Source organism: Scyliorhinus canicula, chromosome 21 (genome assembly GCF_902713615.1).
Source record: "Scyliorhinus canicula chromosome 21, sScyCan1.1, whole genome shotgun sequence".
NCBI classification, from domain to species: Eukaryota; Metazoa; Chordata; class Chondrichthyes; order Carcharhiniformes; family Scyliorhinidae; genus Scyliorhinus; species Scyliorhinus canicula.
This window is the reverse complement of record NC_052166.1, coordinates 64,459,573-64,480,540: the sequence shown is the minus strand read 5'-3', so window position 1 is coordinate 64,480,540 and position 20,968 is coordinate 64,459,573. Positions and strand designations below refer to the sequence as shown.

The 20,968-nt window shown below is 50.7% G+C and overlaps 1 protein-coding gene across 2 annotated transcripts in view; it reads right to left on the bottom strand.

Moving 5' to 3' along the window:
• The window catches only part of LOC119955649 (collagen alpha-1(XXVII) chain B-like), a 605,839-nt gene that overhangs the window by 29,434 nt on the left and 555,437 nt on the right, over window positions 1–20,968 (bottom strand). For both annotated transcript variants that reach the window (XM_038782071.1, XM_038782070.1), the window contains exons 49-55: window positions 16,766–16,873; window positions 15,882–15,935; window positions 5,042–5,104; window positions 3,616–3,669; window positions 3,455–3,490; window positions 2,269–2,286; window positions 105–140 (exon numbers count right to left, since the gene is read on the bottom strand). In XM_038782071.1, the coding sequence (XP_038637999.1) occupies window positions 105–140; window positions 2,269–2,286; window positions 3,455–3,490; window positions 3,616–3,669; window positions 5,042–5,104; window positions 15,882–15,935; window positions 16,766–16,873 (369 nt within the window). The remainder of the gene's footprint in view (window positions 1–104; window positions 141–2,268; window positions 2,287–3,454; window positions 3,491–3,615; window positions 3,670–5,041; window positions 5,105–15,881; window positions 15,936–16,765; window positions 16,874–20,968) is intronic.

Below are 20,968 nucleotides of genomic sequence, written 5' to 3'. Positions count from 1 at the left end.
TGTGACTTTCTCTACCGCGTCCATTGATCGCAAAGTTACAAAACATTAAATCGTGCCGCTGCAATGAAAATAATTTTACAAAAAACGCAATGGAAGGAACTTACCGGTGGGCCGGGGAGGCCTCGAGGGCCAGCTGGTCCCTAAAAAAAATAAAAATAAAGTATCTCATCACTTTCGGTTAAAAAAGAGAAGTTGTATGTGGGCAAGTTCCTATCTACTGATCAATACTTTGGTGTCTTCAACCTCAACACTATTCCTGTTGGTAGCTCAATGATGCTTTCCTTTTTTAGAAAAAAGTAGTCTGGTAATGAGATGGGGATGTGGTGGGATTTGAACTTGTGACAAGATCCGGACGAGCACAGCGATATACTCACTACAGTATGGTCCCCTACAGCGTTCCATTAAAAATTCCTAGATAATGGAAGAGGCGTTAACAGTTTGTTGTCAAGCTGTTCCAATGAAACAACGCCTCGATCTAAAAGTTCTCAACCTCGTTTTCAAATCCACTCCAAGGCCTCGCCTCTGCCTATCTCTGCAACCTCCTCCAGCCCCACAACTCTCCAGGTTCTCTCGCTGCTCCTTGACATCAATGTTCCCAACACCGGAGGAGATTTGTGTGCACACAGTGCTGGATGATTGATGCTGCAACAGTGGGGGGGGGGGGGGGGAAATCGAGAGAGGTGGTGGTGAGGTGGAGCCGGGCGTCGCCTTCCTTCGTGTGAAATTGACACACTTGGCGTGATTTTCCGCGGCCTTCCCAGAGGCGCGTCCACGGCCGACGGCGGGATTCTCCAGATCCACCGCTGTCAACGGGTTTTCCCATTGTCCGCATACTCCGCCGCCGTTGGGACTGGAAGATCCCGCTAGGCGGGAACAGCTGGAAAATTCCGGCCTGTGGCTTTGAATGATGTTATTGAGGGACATCACATGGATGAGAAATAGGAGGGGGGGGGGGGGGGCAACGGCAGGTGCTTGGAGGAGGGGGGGTAATGATCCAGGAGCAGAAAGAGAAGCTGTTGCAAGTGGGACTCTGGCCACGGTTAGATAGATAAGAGTGGACCCAGGTGAGAGCTGTCCCACCCAGCTGGCCCACAATGGAGAGGGGTTGCAGGAGGCTGCTGCGGCCAAACCCTGTCAAAGGCTGGAGGCAGGTTGAGAAGTCCGAGGAGAGGGAGGGCATGGTGGCGCAGTGGTTAGCACTGCCGTCTCACGGCGCCGAGGACCCGGGTTCGATCCCGGCCCCGAGTCACTGTCCGTGCGGAGTTTGCACATTCTCCCGGTGTCTGTGTGGGTCTCACCCCCACAACCCAAAGATGTGCAGGGTAGGTGGATTGGCCGCGCTAAGTTGCCCCTTAATTGGGAAAATTAAAGAAGAGAGAATACCGAGGAGGGAAAGTTTAACCTTCGACACAGTCACACCACAGGATGCCATTTGTGACTTCGGTGAACCATTTTAGGCCCAAAAGCCTGACTGAAGGGATTCAAACATGGAGCTTCAGGAAAGATAGACACACATTTGGGGACTGAGGGCATGTTCGAGGTGTTTGCAGAGGAATGGAGAGTTGGAGGTGGGGCAGCCGTTTGCGAGGGTGAAAGGGTCAGGACTTGATTTTTTTTGAGGAGTGAGTGATGAGGCCGAATAGAAGGACAGGGGGATAGTAACTGAGGAAAGGGAACCTTTAACAGCACCAGTGACGTGGGAGCCAGGAGGAGACTCCCGGGGCGGCACGGCAGCATAGTGATTAGCACAATTGCTTCACAGCTCCAGGGTCCCAGGTTCGATTCCCGGCTTGGGTCACTGTGCGGAGTCTGCACGTTCTCCCCGTGTCTGCGTGGGTTTCCTCCGGGTGCTCCGGTTTCCTCCCACAGTCCAAAGATGCGCAGGTTGGGTGGATCGGCCATGCTAAATTGCCCTTAGTGTCCACAATTGCCCTTAGTGTTGGGTGGGGTTGCTGGGTTATGGGGATAGGGTGGAGGTGTGCGGCTGGGGAGGGTCCTCTTTCCAAGAGCCGGTGCAGACTCGATGGGCCGAATGGCCTCCTCTGCACTGTAAATTCTATGAATTCAATGAGACGCTGGGTGTTGAACAATTTAGTGTGGCTCGGGTCAAAGGAGCTGGAAATGGGATGCACAGAAACACATGAACATTAAATAATTGCCTCCTACTCTCTGTCCCCAGCTAGGACCACATTTGCCGTACCTCGCAAAATAGTGACCCGAGTCAATGTTTACTTTAGTTTGAAGAATGAAGTAAAAGGGAAGCCTCACCGTTGGTCCTTGTGGCCCCTGACATCCAATCATAGGAAAAGGAAGGAAACAAAATGGATAATTATTAGAAAAGACAGTTCCATTCAGATTTTCAGAAATGTTTAATTAGTAACTGTAATATTCCGCAGGCGAGTTACGGGGTGGGAACGATTATCTTTCCCGTGGCCCTCGCGGAGTACGGACTCTCCCCCCCCCCCCGCTGAGGGGTGATGGAACGCTATCAACCGTCGTATAGAAGGTCGGGCAGTAAGGCACCAAGCAGAGAAGGAACCCGGGAGGGATCTACCGGGTGGTGTAGAATCCCCACAGTGCAGAAGGAGGCCATTCTGCCCATCGAGTCTGCACCGGCCCTTCGAAAGAACGCACTTCCCATGTCCACTCCCCCGTTCAACCCTTCCATATCCCCGTTACCTCATCTAACCTGCACATCCCTGGACACGAAAGGACAATTGATCATGGCCAATCCACCTAACCTGTACATCTTTGGACTGTGGGAGGAAACCGGGGCACCCGGAGGAAACCCACACAGACATGGGGAGAAAATGTGCCGGACCTTCAAGCTCACTTTGAGATCGGGTTATCCTTTTGTGGTAGTATGACTAGGGGTATTACGGTACCTGGGAGAGTGATCTGCCATTGGTGCAGAGGGCTCGCTGCCCATTGGCCCAAGTATCGTGTCCTCTGTATTCTCATTGGTCGAGAGGAAAGTAGCTCCGCCTACGAGGCGGGGTATAAGAACCCGTGTTCCCCAGCAGCCAGGCCATTTCTGTACTCCTGCTGCTGGGCACACTTCTTGCTGATTAAAGCCTTTCGTTTCGGGCTACACCTACGTTTCGTGTCCATTGATTATGCATCACCTTTCAAAACTGATATCTGAGGAGCTGGTCTGGCCGGTCAGTTTAGTTCCCCACTGTAGGAAAAAATGTGGGGTTGAATTCTTCAGCCCCGCCCGCCACAGGTTCGCCACACGGACAGGGCGGAATGGGGACCATGTAAAGGTCCGTTGACCACGGGCAGGAAATTCCGGTCTGCGGGCGGACGCGGCCAAATAATCCCGCCCTTTGTTTACTGGTAAGAAACTCCCCAAGGCCCAAAAGCGAAAGCGAATACAGGTCTGGTAGATAAACTAATTCATTCACAAAGCGGAGAGTTGGACATGTAATTCTTTCACATCAGTCGATCTTACCGTGTCACCTTGACTTCCTTTGTACCCTTTTGGACCCTACAGAAAACAAAGAATCATGGGATTTGTGCTTAAATTAGGATATTCCGAAATTGTAAACAACAGCAATTACTTTTGACATTTGTCTATTTCAACTTGACAACGGCAAAATGTAGATTACTCACAGGATGCCCAGTGGGACCCGTCATGCCAAATGGACCCATAATGCCTTCTTTGCCCTGAATCAGAAATAATGTTTATTCTCAGAGACCGCACAGCTTTCGAACACATTGCCGAGTTACGGGTAAAGCTGTTTTTACACTGGGTTTGGTGAGACCCCAGCTTGCCAGGTTTGCAAAGGCCGAAAGCTGGACGGGCGAAACCAAAAGGCCGTTCGCAGCAGCCACTGAACCCAACGTCACAAAGAATCACTCAATTTGCCAAATCGCATCCCTGCTTTTACACTCAAACTCCGAATGCAAGCATGCAGTGATTGTACATTATCTTCCAATAGTTCACAATGAAGCACAGTGGTTAGCACTGCTGCCTCATAGCGCCAGTTCAATTCCAGCCTCGGACGACTGGTTGCGTGGAGTCTGCAAGTCTTTCCCGTGTTTGCGTGGGTTTCCTCCGGGTGCTCCGGTTTCCTCCCACAGTCCAAAGATGTGTAGGTTACGTGGGGTTATGGGGTTACGGGAAAAGGGCGGGGGATCGAGGCGAGGTGGGGAACTCTTTCAGAGGATCGGCACAGACTCGATGGGCTGAATGGCCTCCTTCGGCACTGCAGGGATTCTATGGGAGGAGGGACGCTGGGCAGTAGTCCGTGATAGCTGCACAGGTATATTAGTGCCTTCGAGTGACTCACAGCTTTACACTGACTCCATTTGACAAAGTGACAGTTGTCGGAAATTTGCTTGCAGAATTTTAGATTTCTTATAATTTCAGTAAATAGTTTGACGCATTGTTTATTAAACAATGCTGCATTGCTCATGTAAATGACCAAGTGTTGCTCAATTATAGACATACGCTTTGCGCAGAAATACTTTTTTATTGTTCGTTTAAAGGATCCGGTTTTGCTTATTTGTTAAGTGGAGTCGGCTGGGGAAAATTGCAGGCACAGGTTCAAAGTGTTTTGGACTTAATTGCATTGCAATTAGTGACGAGATCCAAAGTGGTCCATCACCTCCTTTATACAAATGTGCGCCGTTACATATTATGTAAAGCAATTGAAATAAGAAATCAATTATGTTTTGTAAATTCCCCGCTGCACAGTAGCACAAGTGGATAGCACTGTGTGGCTTCACAGCGCCAGGGTCCCAGGTTCGATTCCCCGCTGGGTCACTGTCTGTGCGGAGTCTGCACGTCCTCCCCGTGTCTGTGTGGGTTTCCTCCGGGTGCTCCGGTTTCCTCCCACAGTCCGAAGATGTGCAGGTTAGGTGGATTGGCCATGATAAATTGCCCTTAGTGACCAAAAAAGGTTAGGAGGGGTTATTGGGTTATGGGGATAGGGTGGAAGTGAGGGCTTAAGTGGGTCGGAGCAGACTCGATGGGCCGAATGGCCTCCTTCTGCACTTTATTTTCTATGTATGTTGTTCTTAAATGATTGCTCACCATTAATCCTGGTGGTCCTTTGGGACCCTGGATCCCAGTAAAGCCAACATCACCGGGGTGACCCTAAAAGAAAAGGAGGAGAAAACAGAAGATGTTCAGCAATCTGATTGGATCCACATCAATAAAGATCGATCGCGTGACCAACGCTGGCAAGATACACACAATCTCAATGGAGAAAATAATTAACAGTCATTGTGCCTTTGACAGGGCCTTTCCATTCCTACAGTCCTCTTGGTCAGGGTTTCCAGCCGCTAATTCGAATCGGCAAAAGGTAACGAGCTGGCAAGCATCAAGTCTCAGATGTTACTAATTGGTGTCCTCTCAAAAGGCTCTGGAGAGTCCAGAACGGAGCTCTGAGGAATCATCACAAGGAACTGTAACTGCTCACAGGATTGTTGCTACTCAGAAGATTGAGCGTTGAAGTACAAGAGTTGCTGACTGTTGGAATGTGTGCGGTAGTTTATACAATTGCAATAACAATAACTTGCATTTATGTAGCACCTTTAACATAGTAACATATCCCAAGGTGCTTCACAGCACGGTCGCACAGTGGTTAGCACTGTTGCTTCACAGCGCCAGGGTCCCAGGTTCGATGCCCTGCTGGGTCACTATCTGTGTGGAGTCTGCACGTTCTCCCCGTGTCTGCGTGGGTTTCCTCCGGGTGCTCCAGTTTTCTCCCACCGTCCAAAGATGTGCATCGACTCTCACATACTTCTACAGATGTGCGATAGAGAGCATCCTATCCGGCTGCATCACAGCCTGGTATGGCAACTGCTCGGCCCAAGATCGCAAGAAACTGCAGAGTGGGGTGAACGCAGCCCAACGCATCACACAAGCTTGCCACCCCCACATTGATTCTGTCTACACCTCCCGCTGACTCAGGAAGGCAGACAGCATTATCAGTGACCCCTCCCACCCAGGCATTGCCTTCTTCCAGACCCTTCCATCAGGCAGAAGGTACAGAAGTCTGAAGATCCGCACATCCAGACATAGGAACAGCTTCTTCCCCAGAGCTGCAGGACTCCTCAACGACTCCCCCTCGGACTGATCTGTTCCCTGTAAGAAGACTATTCACGACGCCCTATGCTGCTCTTGTTCATGTATTTGCTTTGTTTGGCCCCTTGTTCCGCACTGTAACCAATCTCTGTTTGTCGATGTACCATTTGTCAATGTTCCCTGTTGATTATTCTTGTGTCTACTATGTACATACTGTGTACGTTCCTCGGCCGCAGAAAAATACTTTGCACTGTACTTCGGTACATGTGACGATAAATAAATCAAATCAGGTTAGGTGGATTGGCCGTATTAAAATGCCCCTTAGCATCCAAAGATGTGTAGGTTAGATGGGTTTACAGTGATGGGGCGGGGGGTGGGTCCAGGTAGGGCGCTCTCTCAGAGGGTTGGCGTGGACTCGATCGGCCGAATGGCCTCCTTCTGCACTGTAGGGATTCAATCATTCACTGTTAGGGGAAATAGGTTCCTAGAACAGAACCCACATTAATTACCTCCTCGCTGCAAACTAAATAAATGACTTTAGTTCGCTGTGTGTTCAGTTATATTTTTTATTGAGTGTCGATGGCGACATTGGTTTATGAGTAATGGATAATGTTAGTTTTGGATACAGCCTAATCGCCGCAATAGTGAGACAAATAACTCCAATCTACCCAAGGGCAACACACAAAGTATTTAAATATTTGCTTAAAAATTAATACATGAAAATTAAACATTTCAATGTGGCTCCGTGGACATGAACATGCGGACATAATGAGGCTGTTTACAGGAAGATGTCAATGTTGATTACACCGCCAACCAGTTTAAATCAGATTTAATCTGCTTATACGGGTCTCAACAAATGTCCATTTGTCGATACATATCAACGAGTTTACGAGCAATGAATCAAAATTATCCCTGTACATCTAACGTTGGCCATGGGCAAAATCAGAGGGTTTTCCAGATGACGAATGCACCATTGTCAAGGAATCATTTCTTTCGACAAATTCACCAGGATTGATGGTGAAATGTTGAATTAAATCCGCACCGTCTTACTTAATCATTCATTAAAATCAAAGGCGTTAAAATCAAACAAGCTTGTCAGCAACGAGCTGCCAGTGGCTTACAGCAAACGCGCTTGAGTTCACCGAATCCTGTGAGATTCGAAACAGCTCATGGAAAATACACCTGGAGACATCACATTATCCTGTTCAAGTCTTTTGAGTGCATGGCTAAGCTTGGAATGCTGCGCTTTGGAGAGGTCAGTAACACAATTAGTTTAAATAATCAGTGCCGCACGCTTGAGGTTGCGTATTTACACACGCCCTTTTTCTTTTGGAAAGTCATAAGAATCGCAGACTGATTGTCAACCTGCTCCACCGCCATACGTGTGCTCCTCCCATGACCCCCCTGTCCTGGAGGGGGCTCGAAACCTGCGTTTTCTGGGTCAGTGGGGGGTGCGCTACCCAATGACTCCTCCAACATGACGGTGAAACCCTCGATTGCACAAATGCTGTTGAATTTTACAACACAAGTGACTTGACCTGCCCCAGATCGATCTGATCATTTGCTGTCTGCAAATGCCCTTTTCTTGTCCAGGTGAAATCTCCAATGTGGAGTTCCAGATCACTTTTATTTTTATTCGTTCATGAGCCAGCGTTTATTGCCCATCCCTAATTGCCCCTTGAGGGGACAGTTAAGAGCCAACCACATTTCTATGGCTCTAGAGTCACATGTAGGCCAGACCGGGTAAGGACGGCAGATTTCCTCAGTGAACCAGATGGGTTTTTATGACCATCAGCAATGGCTTCATGGTCTTCATGAAATGAAATGAAAATCGCTTATTGTCACGAGTAGGCTTCAATGAAGTTACTGTGAAAAGCCCCTAGTCGCCACATTCCGGCGCCTGTCCGGTAGATTAATAATTCAAATTTCACCATTTGCAGTGGCGAGATTTGTACCTGGGCTCCCAGAGCATTACCCTGGGTTTCTGGTTCACTGTTCTAGCGACAATACCGCTTTGCCCCCGCCTCCCCTTCACGGCATTCTCAAATCTGATGCATCGCAGATAGCTGAGAAGGATACAACTGGAGCCTAATCTTTACACAGTGACACAATGACAAACTTTTCTTTCCAGAGCCACAATCACAAACCCAGCCAACACATGGAGGTCAGACAGGGTCAGGAAGGGCAGATCCCTTCCCATCAGTGAACCGGCATGGTTCTTGCGACAATCGCATCCTGACTTTATTTGTTTGAATTTAAAATTCCACCAGTTGCCGTGGCGGGATTTGTCCCCAGAACACTTACGCGTTCAGGAGAACTTTTAAGGAGTTGAAAGCAATTGGGAGGTTTCAAAGATATGGAGTAATAGGCGTTGAGAAGTAGCCGGGCAAGGACAGAGTGGGAGAGGGGGGCGTGCCAGAGCCACGCACGAGAGGGTCTCGAAGCCATGGAGAAGATGCTGCAATTTGGAAGACAAGAAACTGAGGAGTCTTGGAGCCATGGGTAAGTTGACGATCACAAAGGGTAGGATCTTGGAGATATGAAGAAGGTGGAGGATCGTGGAGAGGGCAAGGAGGGTTCTTGTGCTTGATACGACACATCAAACTGATTCGGCTCCACCGCTCTTCAAACATGCCTGTTTTCCTAAACTCACCATTATCCTTTGTGAGAGGGCAATAGAGCTCATTTCCATTTTCACTGCTTTCGATAAATTATTCAAGCTTTGATACAAAAGCAATTTAAACAAAACTTTGAGTGACCTCTTCAGGAACGGTTTTCCCAACTGTGCGGTAGCTTTATGGAGTGCATTGAATTTTAAAGAGAGATCCTTTCAAATGAAAGAAGCTTTTGTGTACGCCCAGGAATCAGTGTCTTCATTCAGGGAATGTAATTAAAAGCATCTGGTCACCTCTGGACAGCTACTGGCTATAAATGGCTATAGCAGAGGGAGACGTGAGACTGCAACACTGTCTCATTGAGCTACTGACTGTAAATGTTTGCATGACTTATAAAACGTAACTTTGTGCAGTTCATAAAGTGAGTGCGCTCTCCAATAAATCACATTGCTTCCCAAATTTGAAAGGCAGTGTCCGACAGCTGCATCAGTCTACAGTTTTCCCAAGTTAATTATTTTTGCCCAATATTCTCTGGCTTATGAACTGTCCACACGAGCGCTGGTGGACTATGCGACTGTGGAGCGGGGGCAGTGTTACCTTGATGCTGCCTGCGTGCGGGGTCATGCAGCTAACTTTAACTTTAATAATCTTTATTGTCACAAGTAGGCTTACATTAACACTGCAATGAAGTTACTGTGAAAAGCCCCTAGTCGCCACATTCCGGCACCTGTTCGGGTACACGGAGGGAGAATTCAGAATGTCCAATTCACCTAACAAGCACGTCTTTCGGGACTTGTGGGAGGAAACCGGAGCACCCGGAGGAAACCCACGCAGACACGGGGAGAACGTGCAGACTCCGCACAGACAGTGACCCAAGCCGGGAATTGAACCTGGGACCCTGGCGCTGTGAAGCAACAGTGCTAACTGCTGTGCTACCGTGCCGCCCTGGAACTGGAAAATAGCGTGAAGTGTAGGAAGCCGCAAGCAGTATGTGTGGGCCGGCTGTGGCTCCCTCAGTAGTAACTGTGTCTCTCAGTCACGAGGTTCTGGGTTCAGTCCCTCTTCAAAACCTGAGCACTCAAGTTATGGCTGATACACACAGTGCAGTACTGAGGGAGCGCTAGCCGAGGGGATCGACAGTGTATACAGGAGGTGGAGGGAAGTGGGGCTGGTCAAGGTTAGGGATCTATATTTGGAGGAAGGTTTCGCTAAACTGGAGGAGCTAAGGGAGAGGGTAGAGCTGCCGAGGGGGAGTGAGTTCAGGTATCTGCAGGTTAGGGACTTTGCGTGAAAGGACTGGAAGGGGTTCCCTAGGTTGCCGGGATACACCAAGCTGGAGCGACTGCTGCCTCCGGATGTGGAAGGGGAGGGAAGAATTGGGGATATATACACAAGTTGCTGGGGGGGGGGGGGGGGGCAGGGAGGCGAGCAGGTGGTGAAGATCAAGGAGAAATGGGAAGTGGAGTTGGGAGGGAAGATCAATTGGGGTGCATCGAGTGAGGCACTGCATCGGGTAAATGGGACCTGCTCCTGTGCAAGGATTAGCCTGAGACAGTTTAAGGTGGTGCACAGGGTGCACATTACATAGAATTTACAGTGCAGAAGGAGGCCATTCAGCCCATCGAGTCTGCACCGGCTCTTGGAAAGAGCACCCTAACCAAGCCCATACCTCCACCCTACCCAATAACCCCGCGTAACCCCAGTGACTCGGGCGAGAATGAGTGGGTTCTTTCAGGGGTTAGCAGATGAGTGCGAGAGGTGTGGGCGGGGCCAGCGAATCATGTGCACATGTTTTGGGGTTGGGAAAAATTGGGAAGATTCTGGGCGAGAGTGCTCTCGGTCTTAGCCAGGGTAGTGGAGGAGGAGGAGGACCCGGACCCTTTGGTGGCGATATTTGGGGTGTCAGAGAAGCCGGAGCTCACGGAGAGGAGGAAGGCCGATGTCATGGCCGTCGCCTCTCTGATTGCACGGCGGCGAATTTGACTGGAGTGGCGGTCGGCATCGCCACCGGGGCTAGCGGCTTGGTTGGGTGAGCTGTACAACTTCCTGCGGTTGAAGAAGATAAAGTATGAGTTAAGGGGCTTCTCAAGGGGTTTGAGGAAAGCTGGGTGATGTTTGTGACCGTGTTTGAGGGGCTGTTCATCGCAGGGGAGGGGTGGTGATGAGAAAGAGGAAAACCCTGTACAGACTGTATAGTTGATTGTTGAGAAGCATGTTTCCCGGGCTGTTTGTTCGCTGTAACCTGTTTTGATACATGTTTGTAATAAAATACATTTTAAAAACAAGTACTGAGGGAGCGCTGCACAGTTGGAGGCCCTGCCTTTTGGATAAGGTGCCCTGTCTGCCCTCTTCGTTGGATGGGATTTTCCGTCCCTCTCTGCTGGCAGGATCTCCGGTCCTGGAGGCGGCCCCCGGTGGCAGGTTACCGAACGGCGGGGTGGGTGAGCCAGGCAAATGCAGTGGACATCAGTGGCTAATGACGAGCTGGAAAACCCCACCCCCTATGACATTACTTCAAAGAAGAGCAGATTTATTGCCCTACTGGGCAGTATTTATCCCTCAATCTGCTCCACAAAGACAGATTCCCTGGCAATTATCACACCGTTGTGTGTGAGATCTTGCTGTACGCAAATTGGCTGCCCTGCTTCATACACTGCGACAGCGACTAGACTTCGAAAGCACTTCATTGGCTGCAAGCAGCTATGGGACGCCACGCGCCTGTGACAAGCACTTTCTATCCGCGCATCTCTCTTCGAAAGAAAAAGTTGGCAAATGTTATTGCATCGAGTGTAGAAAAGGAGGTGAAGTATCTTAGCGGTAAGTAAGTAGGACTTTACTCCAAGTGAAACAGGGCGTGACAGCTACACAGACATTTAGAGGTGGGGCCACGAGGCGGAAAGGGCATTTATGTAAAAGGCTTCTCGATGTGGGAGGCAGGAGGACGGAAGTGAAGGTACACCTGTCTGAGGCCGGGGTTTCCGTGCCCCGTTACGACAGGCCCCAGCGTGGGATATTCAGCAGGACCAAGGCTTTAGTTAGGTTGCAGCTGTAGTTGGGTTTATCGTCGCAGTGAGCTATCACAGCGCTGTGGGGTAGAGTCACTCGGTTACCAGCAGGGATGATTAAGAATGGAAAAGGACTCTAAACGGCCAGAAACTGGAGCTGGAAAAGAATGGGTGACCTGCAGGAAAGCTGACGGGTAATGGGCACAGTGTTATTTATGACAGAACACAAATGTAGGAAAACACCGGATGAATCAAAGAGGGGAGAGGACAAAATTATTAACACGGAGATTGGGCAGAATTTGCAATCTTTGGCGGCAGGAATTGATTTTTGCTTTTAAAAGTGAATGGTTAAGAGAGGAATATTAGACGCGTTGGAGATTGAGTGGGAAATGGGAGCACAACACGGTAGCACAGTGGTTAGCACTGTTGCTTCACAGCGCCAGGTTCAATTCCCGGCTTGGGTCACTGTCTGTGCGGAGTCTGCACGTTCTCCCTGTGTCTGCGTGGGTTTCCTCCGGGTGCTCCGGTTTCCTCCCACAAGTCCCGAAAGACGTGCTTGTTAGGTGAATTGGACATTCTGAATTCTCCCTCTGTTTACCCGAACAGGCGCCCGGAATGTGGCGACGAGGGGAGTTTCAGAGTAACTTCATTGCAGTGTTAATGTAAGCCTACTTCTGACAATAAAGATTATCATCATTAATTATTATTAACCGTGTGTGTCCAGTGGCTGATTGTATATTATGTTAGCAGAGCCATGTACTCACATTCACCCATTTGAATGGGTGCCCAGATCCAGGGTGGAGATAATGAGCGGGATTCTCCCGCAATCGGCGGGATGGACCGACGCCGGCGCCATGACTGGCTTCGGGCCACCCGGAAGTTGCGGAACCCTCCGCCCTTCCGTTGGCAAGGCCGGCGCCGGAGGGGTTGGCGCCGTCACAACCAGTGGCGAAGGGCCGCCGTATTCCTGCGCATGCGCAGTGCGTTTCTTCTCCGCGCCGGCCATGGCGGAGCCCTACAGAGGCCGGCGCGGAAGGAAGGAGTGCCCCCACGGCACAGGCCCGCCCGCAGATCAGTGGGCCCCCGATCGCAGGCCAGGGTACCGTGGGAGCCCCACCCGGGGCCGGATCCTCCCCCTCCCCCCCCCACCCGAGGACTCCAGCAGACGGCCTACCAGACAGGTCCCGCCGTGTGGGACCATGCCCATTTCACACCGGTGGGACAGGCTGGAAACGGGTGGCCGCTCGGCCCATCGGGGCCCGGAGGATTGCCTGGGGGGGGCCACTGGCAACAGCCTCCAGCCGGCGCTGCGCGATCTCTGAAAATCGGCGGCGGAGAATTCGACAGCCGGCGTCGGGGCAGCGGGGCTGGATTCACGCCGCCCCCCGCCGATTCTCCGATCCGGCGGATTGGGGGGGGTTCGGAGGATCCCACCCTATGTGTTTTCCAAAATGAAATAAACCCTTCTGTGTACAAATTCCCTAATCATGAATACAGAAAATCCTCGTCTTCTACTCAAATGACAGGTGGCAAACGGAAGCGTCCCCTGATTTATATAACCGCACTGAGAACAACAGGCTTCAAACAACTTTGAAACTTGCTGTGAGGAAAATGCATTTGTATTTCCCGAGAAACATGGGGAGATGGTGTGGGGTAATGCCACTGGATTAGCAACCCAGGGGCCCCAGGCTAACGCTCTGGGGGACAGGGGCTCAAATTCCATCACGGCAGCTGGTGGAGTTTAAATAAAATCCAGAATATAAAGCTAGTCGTTAGGGTTGGACTTGATAGCGACACCTATTCAGTCAGGTGGAGAGCGGTATTCTACAAAGGACCACGGTTATTCAGAAGTAAAATTAATGATTTCATAGAATCGTAGAATCCCTACAGTGCAGAAGGCGGCCATTCGGCCCAATGGGCCGAATGGCCACCTTCTGCACTGTAGGGATTCTACGATTTCAGGTGCCCTCTGAAACAGCACCCTACCTGGGCCCACCCCCTCGCCCCGTAACCCAACCCACACATCTTTTGGAGGCCGAGAGGCACTTTTTATCATGGCCAATCCACCTAATCGGCACGTCTTTGGACTTGTGGGAGGAAACCGGAGCACCCGGAGGAAACCCATGCCGACACGGGGGGAACGTGCAAACGTCAGTCAGTCACCCATGAGCGGAATCGAACACGGGTCCCTGCCGCTGTGAGGCAGCAGTGCTAACCACCGTGCCGCCTCTAGAACATAGAACAGTACAGCACAGAACAGGCCCTTCGGCCCTCGATGTTGTGCCGAGCCATGATCACCCTACTCAAACCCACGTAACCACCCTATACCCGTAACCCAATAACCCCCCCTTAACCTTACTTTTTAGAACACTACGGGCAATTTAGCATGGCCAATTCACCTAACCCACACATCTTTGGACTGTGGGAGGAAACCGGAGCACCCGGAGGAAACCCACGCACACACAGGGAGGACGTGCAGACTCCGCACAGACAGTGACCCAGCCGGGAATCGAACCTGGGACCCTGGAGCTGTGAAGCATTTATGCTAACCACCATGCTACCGTGCTGCCCTGTCTGTTTGACTCTATATCAATATCAAAATTTGTAGACGGTTAAGGATAACAACCACAGGTGAAACATGTTTGGTGCGTGTTGCGTTTTCGTGACTCTGTGCAGCTCGACATTATTGAATAGACAGGTGAAATCGAGAAGATTTGAGACCTTTTCAAGATTGCACCTGCCCAGGTGTTGGACTTGCACATTGGGGACTGATTGTTTGATAATGTTTATAAAATGGATTTAGAAAAAGGTTTCATTGAGATTGGGAACATTATAATTTCAACTCTCCGAGAAACTCATAACACAGGAGACCATTCAGCCCATCACGTATGTGTTGGCCCATTGAAAGAGCTTTCCAATTAGACCCACTCTCCTGCTCTTTCCGTATAGCTTGCAAATCTTTCCTTTCCAAGTATTTATCCAATTCCCTTTTGAAAGTTATTGAATCTGCTACCATAAAACAAAGAACAAAGAAAAGTACAGGACAGGAACAGGCCCTTCGGCCCTCCAAGCCCGTGCCGACCATGCTGCCCGATGAAACTACAATCTTCTACACTTCCGGGGTTCGTATCCCTCTATTCCCATCCTATTCATGTATTTGTCCAGATGCCCCTTAAACGTCACTATCGTCCCTGCTTCCACCACCTCCTCCGGCAGCGAGTTCCAGGCACCCACAGGGCCGGCTCAAGGCACTGGCAACTCGGGCAGTCGCCCGGGGCGCCATGTGCTCGGGGGCGCCAGAGACTCGGGTCCCGCGCATGCGCAGTTGGGCCGGTGCCAACCAGCGCATGCGCGGTGGCCGCCCGCCCCCAGGGTGGCCCCCCGGCTCGGTCCGCCCCCCCGCTCAGCCCCCCCCCCGCCCCCCCCCTTCCGTCGTTCCAGTGAGAACAAACCAAGTTTATTCAACCGCTCCTCATAGCTAATGCCCTCCATACCAGGCAACATCCTGGTAAATCTCTTCTGCACCCTCTCTAAAGCCTCTACATCCTTCTGGTAGTGTGGCGAGCAGAATTGAACACTATACTCCAAGTGTGGCCTAACTAAGGTTCTATACAGCTACAACATGACTTGCCAATTTTTATACTCAATGCCCCGGCCAATGAAGGCAAGCATGCCGTATGCCTTCTTGACTACCTTCTCCACCTGTGTTGCCCCTTTCAGTGACCTGTGGACCTGTACACCTAGATCTCTCTGACTTTCAATACTCTTTAGAGTTCTACCATTCACTGTATATTCCCTACCTGCATTAGACCTTCATCTGCCATCTCTCCGCCCAAGTCTCCAAACGATCTAAATCTTGCTGTATCCTCTGACAGTCCTCATCGCTATCCGCAATTCCACCAACCTTTGTGTCGTCTGCAAACTTACTAATCAGACCAGTTACATTTTCCACCCTCAAGCTATCCGCTGTAAATTGAGAATGGGCTTCCTCATTAGTCAACCTCCTGTCATTAAAACGCCCAATTCATTGCACACACAGTGGCCGCAAAAGACAGCTGCAAAATTAGTTGGAGAATATCAGTAAACTACTGAGTCCTTGCTGTCCTGGCCCTGAATGCTCAGCCTCCCTGGTTGCAGTGGAATCGGAGGCAAGGAGGTGCCCCAAAAAGCGACAGCAAATAGAGAACGATTGTAATGCCCACAAAACGTTCTGAGATACATTACCTTTGGTCCAAATACTCCCATCAGCCCAGGGAATCCAGATTCTCCAGGATCCCCCTAAAAACAAGAAGAAAACTTTGGTCAGTGATGAAGGGAAGTATTATGTAACACCCAGCCTAATCACAGCTCGGGGATTTAGCCGTGATTTGAGCTCGGTGCTCAGTTTGCTTCTCTGCCAACTTGGGCCACTGCGACGCAACTGTAAGCAGCAGAGTAGAGACATTTCATAGAATTTCATAGAATTTTACAGTGCAGAAGGAGGCCATTCGGCCCATCGAGTCTGCACCGGCTCTTGGAAAGAGCACCCTACCCAAGGTCAACACCTCGTCGATGACCGATCATCGGGCCGGTGTCTCAAAGGGACGCACTCTTTCCCCTCCGCCGCCCCGCAAGATCAAGCCGCCACGTCTTGCGGGGCAGCGGAGGGGAAGACGGCAACCGCGCATGCGCGGCTGACATCATTAGGCGCCGCCGCCGCGTCATTCTCAGCGCGCCGGGCCTTGACGCCAGCGACAAGGCCCGGCGGCCGAGGATAACGGAGCGCCGCTCCTAGCCCCCCCGAGTGGGGGTGAATAAGGTGAGAGGAGCGGCCTCCTCCAATTTATCGCGGGAGCGGAGAATTCCGCCTAGAATTTTGGTATCTCAGGGGAGCATGGGGGAAAATGCCAAAGATCGTATTGAATGGTAGAGCAGGCTCAACACATTATAGGCCCACCTAGGATAATCCAGCTCCTGTTTCTCATGGTCTGATCCGTTCCCACGCTGATCACAAATCCACTGTCAACTCGGTGATGACATTTCCCATAATACTCAGCTGAACATGGCTGACTGAAACAGCTGACATCACCTCACTGGAACACAGCTGAGGGAAATATAGCCTCACTCACCGGCTGGCCTTTGGATCCTGGGTCCCCTCTCTTCCCGGGCAAGCCTGTCCCGCCTTCCATTCCTTTGATTCCTGGAGGTCCTGCCTGGCCTCGCAAACCTCTCTCCCCCTGCGGCAATGACAATGGGGGGAAGAAACACAGATTTTACTGAAGCTGGTGACAGACTCCACAGGATCGACTCCTTTACAATGAAGCATCATGATTCGTCACAGGGTCGGACACTTGCCCTGCACCTCCGGCCGGGGGTCCGCGCATGCGCGCCGCGGATCGGCAGCAAAAAGATAGGCACCCCGAGATTGCGTGCGCCCGCGGATCAGCGACCCCCGATCGATGGCCTGGCTGCCTGTGAATCATCCCTGGTGAAGGATCCCCCCCCCCCCCCACCCGCCCCCGCCCAGGGTGGCCGCGGACTCAGTCCGCTGCCGCCACGCCGAGCTCCCGATGGGAGAACCACGGCGTCGGGAACTCGGCCAGTTACACTTGGAGAATTGCCGCGGGGGCCTCTGTCGCTGGCCCCCTACCCGCGCCGCATAGACCGCGCGTGCGCGATTCTCCTCGGCACTATTCTTTGACAAAGAGCAGGGGAGTCATCCCTGGTCCTGGTCAATATTTGTTCCTTAATAAACATCACAAAAAACAGATGAATGCAAAAGCAAAATGCTGCAGGTGCTGGAAATCTGAAATTAAAACAGAAAATTCTGGATAAACTCGGCAGGTCTGGCAGCGTCTGTGGAGAGAAACGGAAGTTAACGTTTCGAGTCCTTGTGACACTTCTTCAGAGATTTTTATCCCCAACAATAGATTATCATTGTCAGGTTAGCAATTGTGGAAACTTGCTGTGGGCAATTTGGTTGCTGCGTTTCCCACATTGCACAGTGATTACACTTCAAAAGTACTTGATTGTCTGGAAGGAGCTTGGAGATGTCTGGTGGTGAGGAAAAGCACTATATACATGTATGATTTTCTGATTTATGGCTCGCGACACTCCATGGGCGGAATTCTCCTCCCCCCCCACGCCAGGTGGGAGAATCGTCGGGCGCCGAGCGAGTTCCACCACGCTGCCCCGGCAACCGCACGCGATTCTCCCACCCCCCCCCCCCCAAACCGGCGCTGCGAGATTCACGACTGGCCTCTGGGAGAATCGCCGCTCGCCATTTGTAACGGGAGAGCGGTGATTCTCCGGCCCGGATGAGCCGAGCAGCCTGCCCAACACGACAGGTTCCCGCCGGCGCCGTCTACACCTGGTCGCTGCCGGCGGGAACAGCGTGGGAACGATGGGGAGGGTGGCCTGTGGTGGGGGGGTTCTTGCACCGGGGGGGGGGGGCCTCAAAAGGTGTCTGGCCCACCATCGGTGCCTACCGATCAGCGGGCCGGCCTCTCTGAAGGAGGACCTCCTTTCCTCCGCCGCCCCGCAAGATCCATCCAACATCTTCTTGCGGGGCGGCCACGGGGAGGACGGCAACCGCGTATGCGGTTTAACGTTTTAAACTTTTAAAATTAAAAAAAAAATTTATAACGGTTTAAAATTTAACGTTGACGGTGAAAACATCGTCGATTGTCGTAAAAACCCACCTGTTTCACAAATATCCTTTTGGGGAGGAAATCTGCCGCCCTTACCCGGTCTGGCCTACATGCCCAGACCCACAGCAATGCGGTTGACTCTGAACTGCCCCTTTGAATGTGGAAGGGCAATTAGGGATTTACATAGAATTTACAGTGCAGAGGGAGGCCATTCGGCCCATCGAGTCTGCACCGGCTCCTGGAAAGAGCGCCCTACCCAAGGTCAACACCTCCACCCTATCCCCATAACCCAGTAACCCCACCCAACACTAAGGGCGATTTTGGACACCAAGGGCAATTTTGCATGACCAATCCACCTAACCTGCACATCTTTGTGACTGTGGGAGGAAACCGGAGCACCCGGAGGAAACCCACGCAGACACGGGGAGGATGTGCAGACTCCGCACAGACAGTGACCCAAACCGGGAATCGAACCTGGGACCCTGGAGCTGTGAAGCCATTGTGCTATCCACTATGCTACCGTGCTGGATGGGCAATAAATGCTGGCCCAGCCAGCGACGCCCACGTCCCGTGAATATTTTTTTGTCAAAAATCACTTACGAGGCTGAGCTCACCAAAGAAGCAAAAGAGATATTTGATATCGTCGGCCTGTTTTAACTTTTGATCATCTTTTTTCCTTAGCTCCCAGCCAAAGGGTCATGCAGGCTTCAGGATTAGAACATTTGCTGTCCTTAAGGCAGCTCAGTGAGCAATTGCTCGCAACTCTCGTTAAAACAAAAACATCACTTGACCACAGGGTACGTGGCATAAAGATAAAATAAAATGTGAATCATGGAGACTCTGGGAATTTGTTTGTTATCAGTCTGTGGTGCTTAACAGATGGAGAGAAATGAGTGGTTTTTATTTCATTTGTTGCGAAATGACCACATCAGACGGACTGTGGAGTTTGTGGCAAACAGAATAATATTGGGGTCGTTTCCATTGAAATACACAGCAGGAAGTGATTAGAATTCTACTTAGTATATATTATTCCTCTTCTTAGACCGTCCCTCAGGATCAAGGATGACTCTCTTCCAGTTTGGGGAGAAGGCCTGAGAATGGGGATGAGAAAATATCAGCCATGATTGAATGGCGGAGCGGACTCGATGGGCCGAGTGGCCTAATTCTGCTCCTATGTCTTTTGGTCTCATGGGTTTGTTGGGTTCTGAGGTGGCTGCTGACCCCAATGTACGACCTGAGGACTCTGCCACATGCAGGGCAGGTGGTCCTTGAAGGGTCGATTGGATGGGTTGTTTGGAGGTTTGTGTGCTCTCTCCAACGTCTCGGCTTCACCTCCGCACTCTTGACAAAGTCTTGCCATGTGTTCGCCGCCTTGCTCCATTTCACAAGCCAGAATCTCCCGTGAATCGGCGGGGATGTTTACCCTCGTCAGGGACACCCTCCAACCTGTTCTCCTGGGTGTCTTCCTGCCACGACCACTTTCCTGGGCAGTGCGGTTGTTTTGGGAGTCTGGTGTCAGGCGGCAAAAGACATGTCCTGCCCAGGAGAGCTGGTTTTGAGTGACAACATAGAAACACAGAAAATAGAAGCAGGAGGAGGCCATTCGGCCCTTCGAGTCCGCTCCGCCATTCATGGCTGACCGTCTAACTCAATACCCTAATTCCGCCTCCCCTCCATATCCTTTGACCCCCTTCGCCCCAAGTGCTATATCTAACTGCTTCTTTAAAAACATACTTGTTTCAGCCGCTCCTACTTTCTGTGGTAACGAGTTCCACAGACCGACCACTCTCTGGGTGAAGAAATCTCTCCTCATCCCTGTCCTAAATTAGCGCCTTGATTCTGGGCAAGTTGGCTTGGGAGAGCTGCTGTTGGGATTCTTCACTCGTTAAATTGTTCTCCTCAGGGTATTGGCCTCCTTTGTGTTAAAATGACTCGAATTCACAAAGGTGTTTTAACAATTCTTTCGCAGTTTGAGATGTCAGGATAATTATCGTCTGCTCCTTCAGATTTTATTTGACAGGTTTGCGTGAGGATAAAGAATTTCATGAAACGATTGAAAACTGGTGGAGGAAGTCTTGTATAAATACATAAAGGGGCAGCTCGGTGGCGCAGTGGGTTAGCACTGCAGTCTCACGGGGCGAGGACCCGGGTTCGATCCCGGCTCTGGGTCACTGTCCGTGTGGAGTTTGCACATTCTCCCCGTGTCTGCCTGGGTTTTGCCCCCACAATCCAAAGATGTGCAGGGTAGGTGGCCACGCTAAATTGCCCCTTAATTGGAAAAAATGAATTGAGCACTCTAAATTTATTTTTAAAATACATAAATTTTTTTCACTACAACACATTAATTAAGATAAAATGTCTGTCATTTCTTTGTACAGATTAGTTGAGAACGTGTCTGACTTTTTAGGTAACATTTCTGATCGGGGGATATCGTGATAGGGTTACTGAATTATGCAGTAAATTGATTCCAAATTTTGAAGTTGTTTTTTAAGTTAAATTTTGTCTGCGAGACAGTGTGAATTAGATATGGTCGGGCGATTTACAGGTGCGAATTGAAGATGATCAGATACATTAACAGGAGGAACGCTAACTATTAACACGCAAAGGGTTCCAATTATCTTTGCTCGAAAACCTCCACTAACCTCATTAAACCATCCATTTTATTAATCTGACTGTAATGGG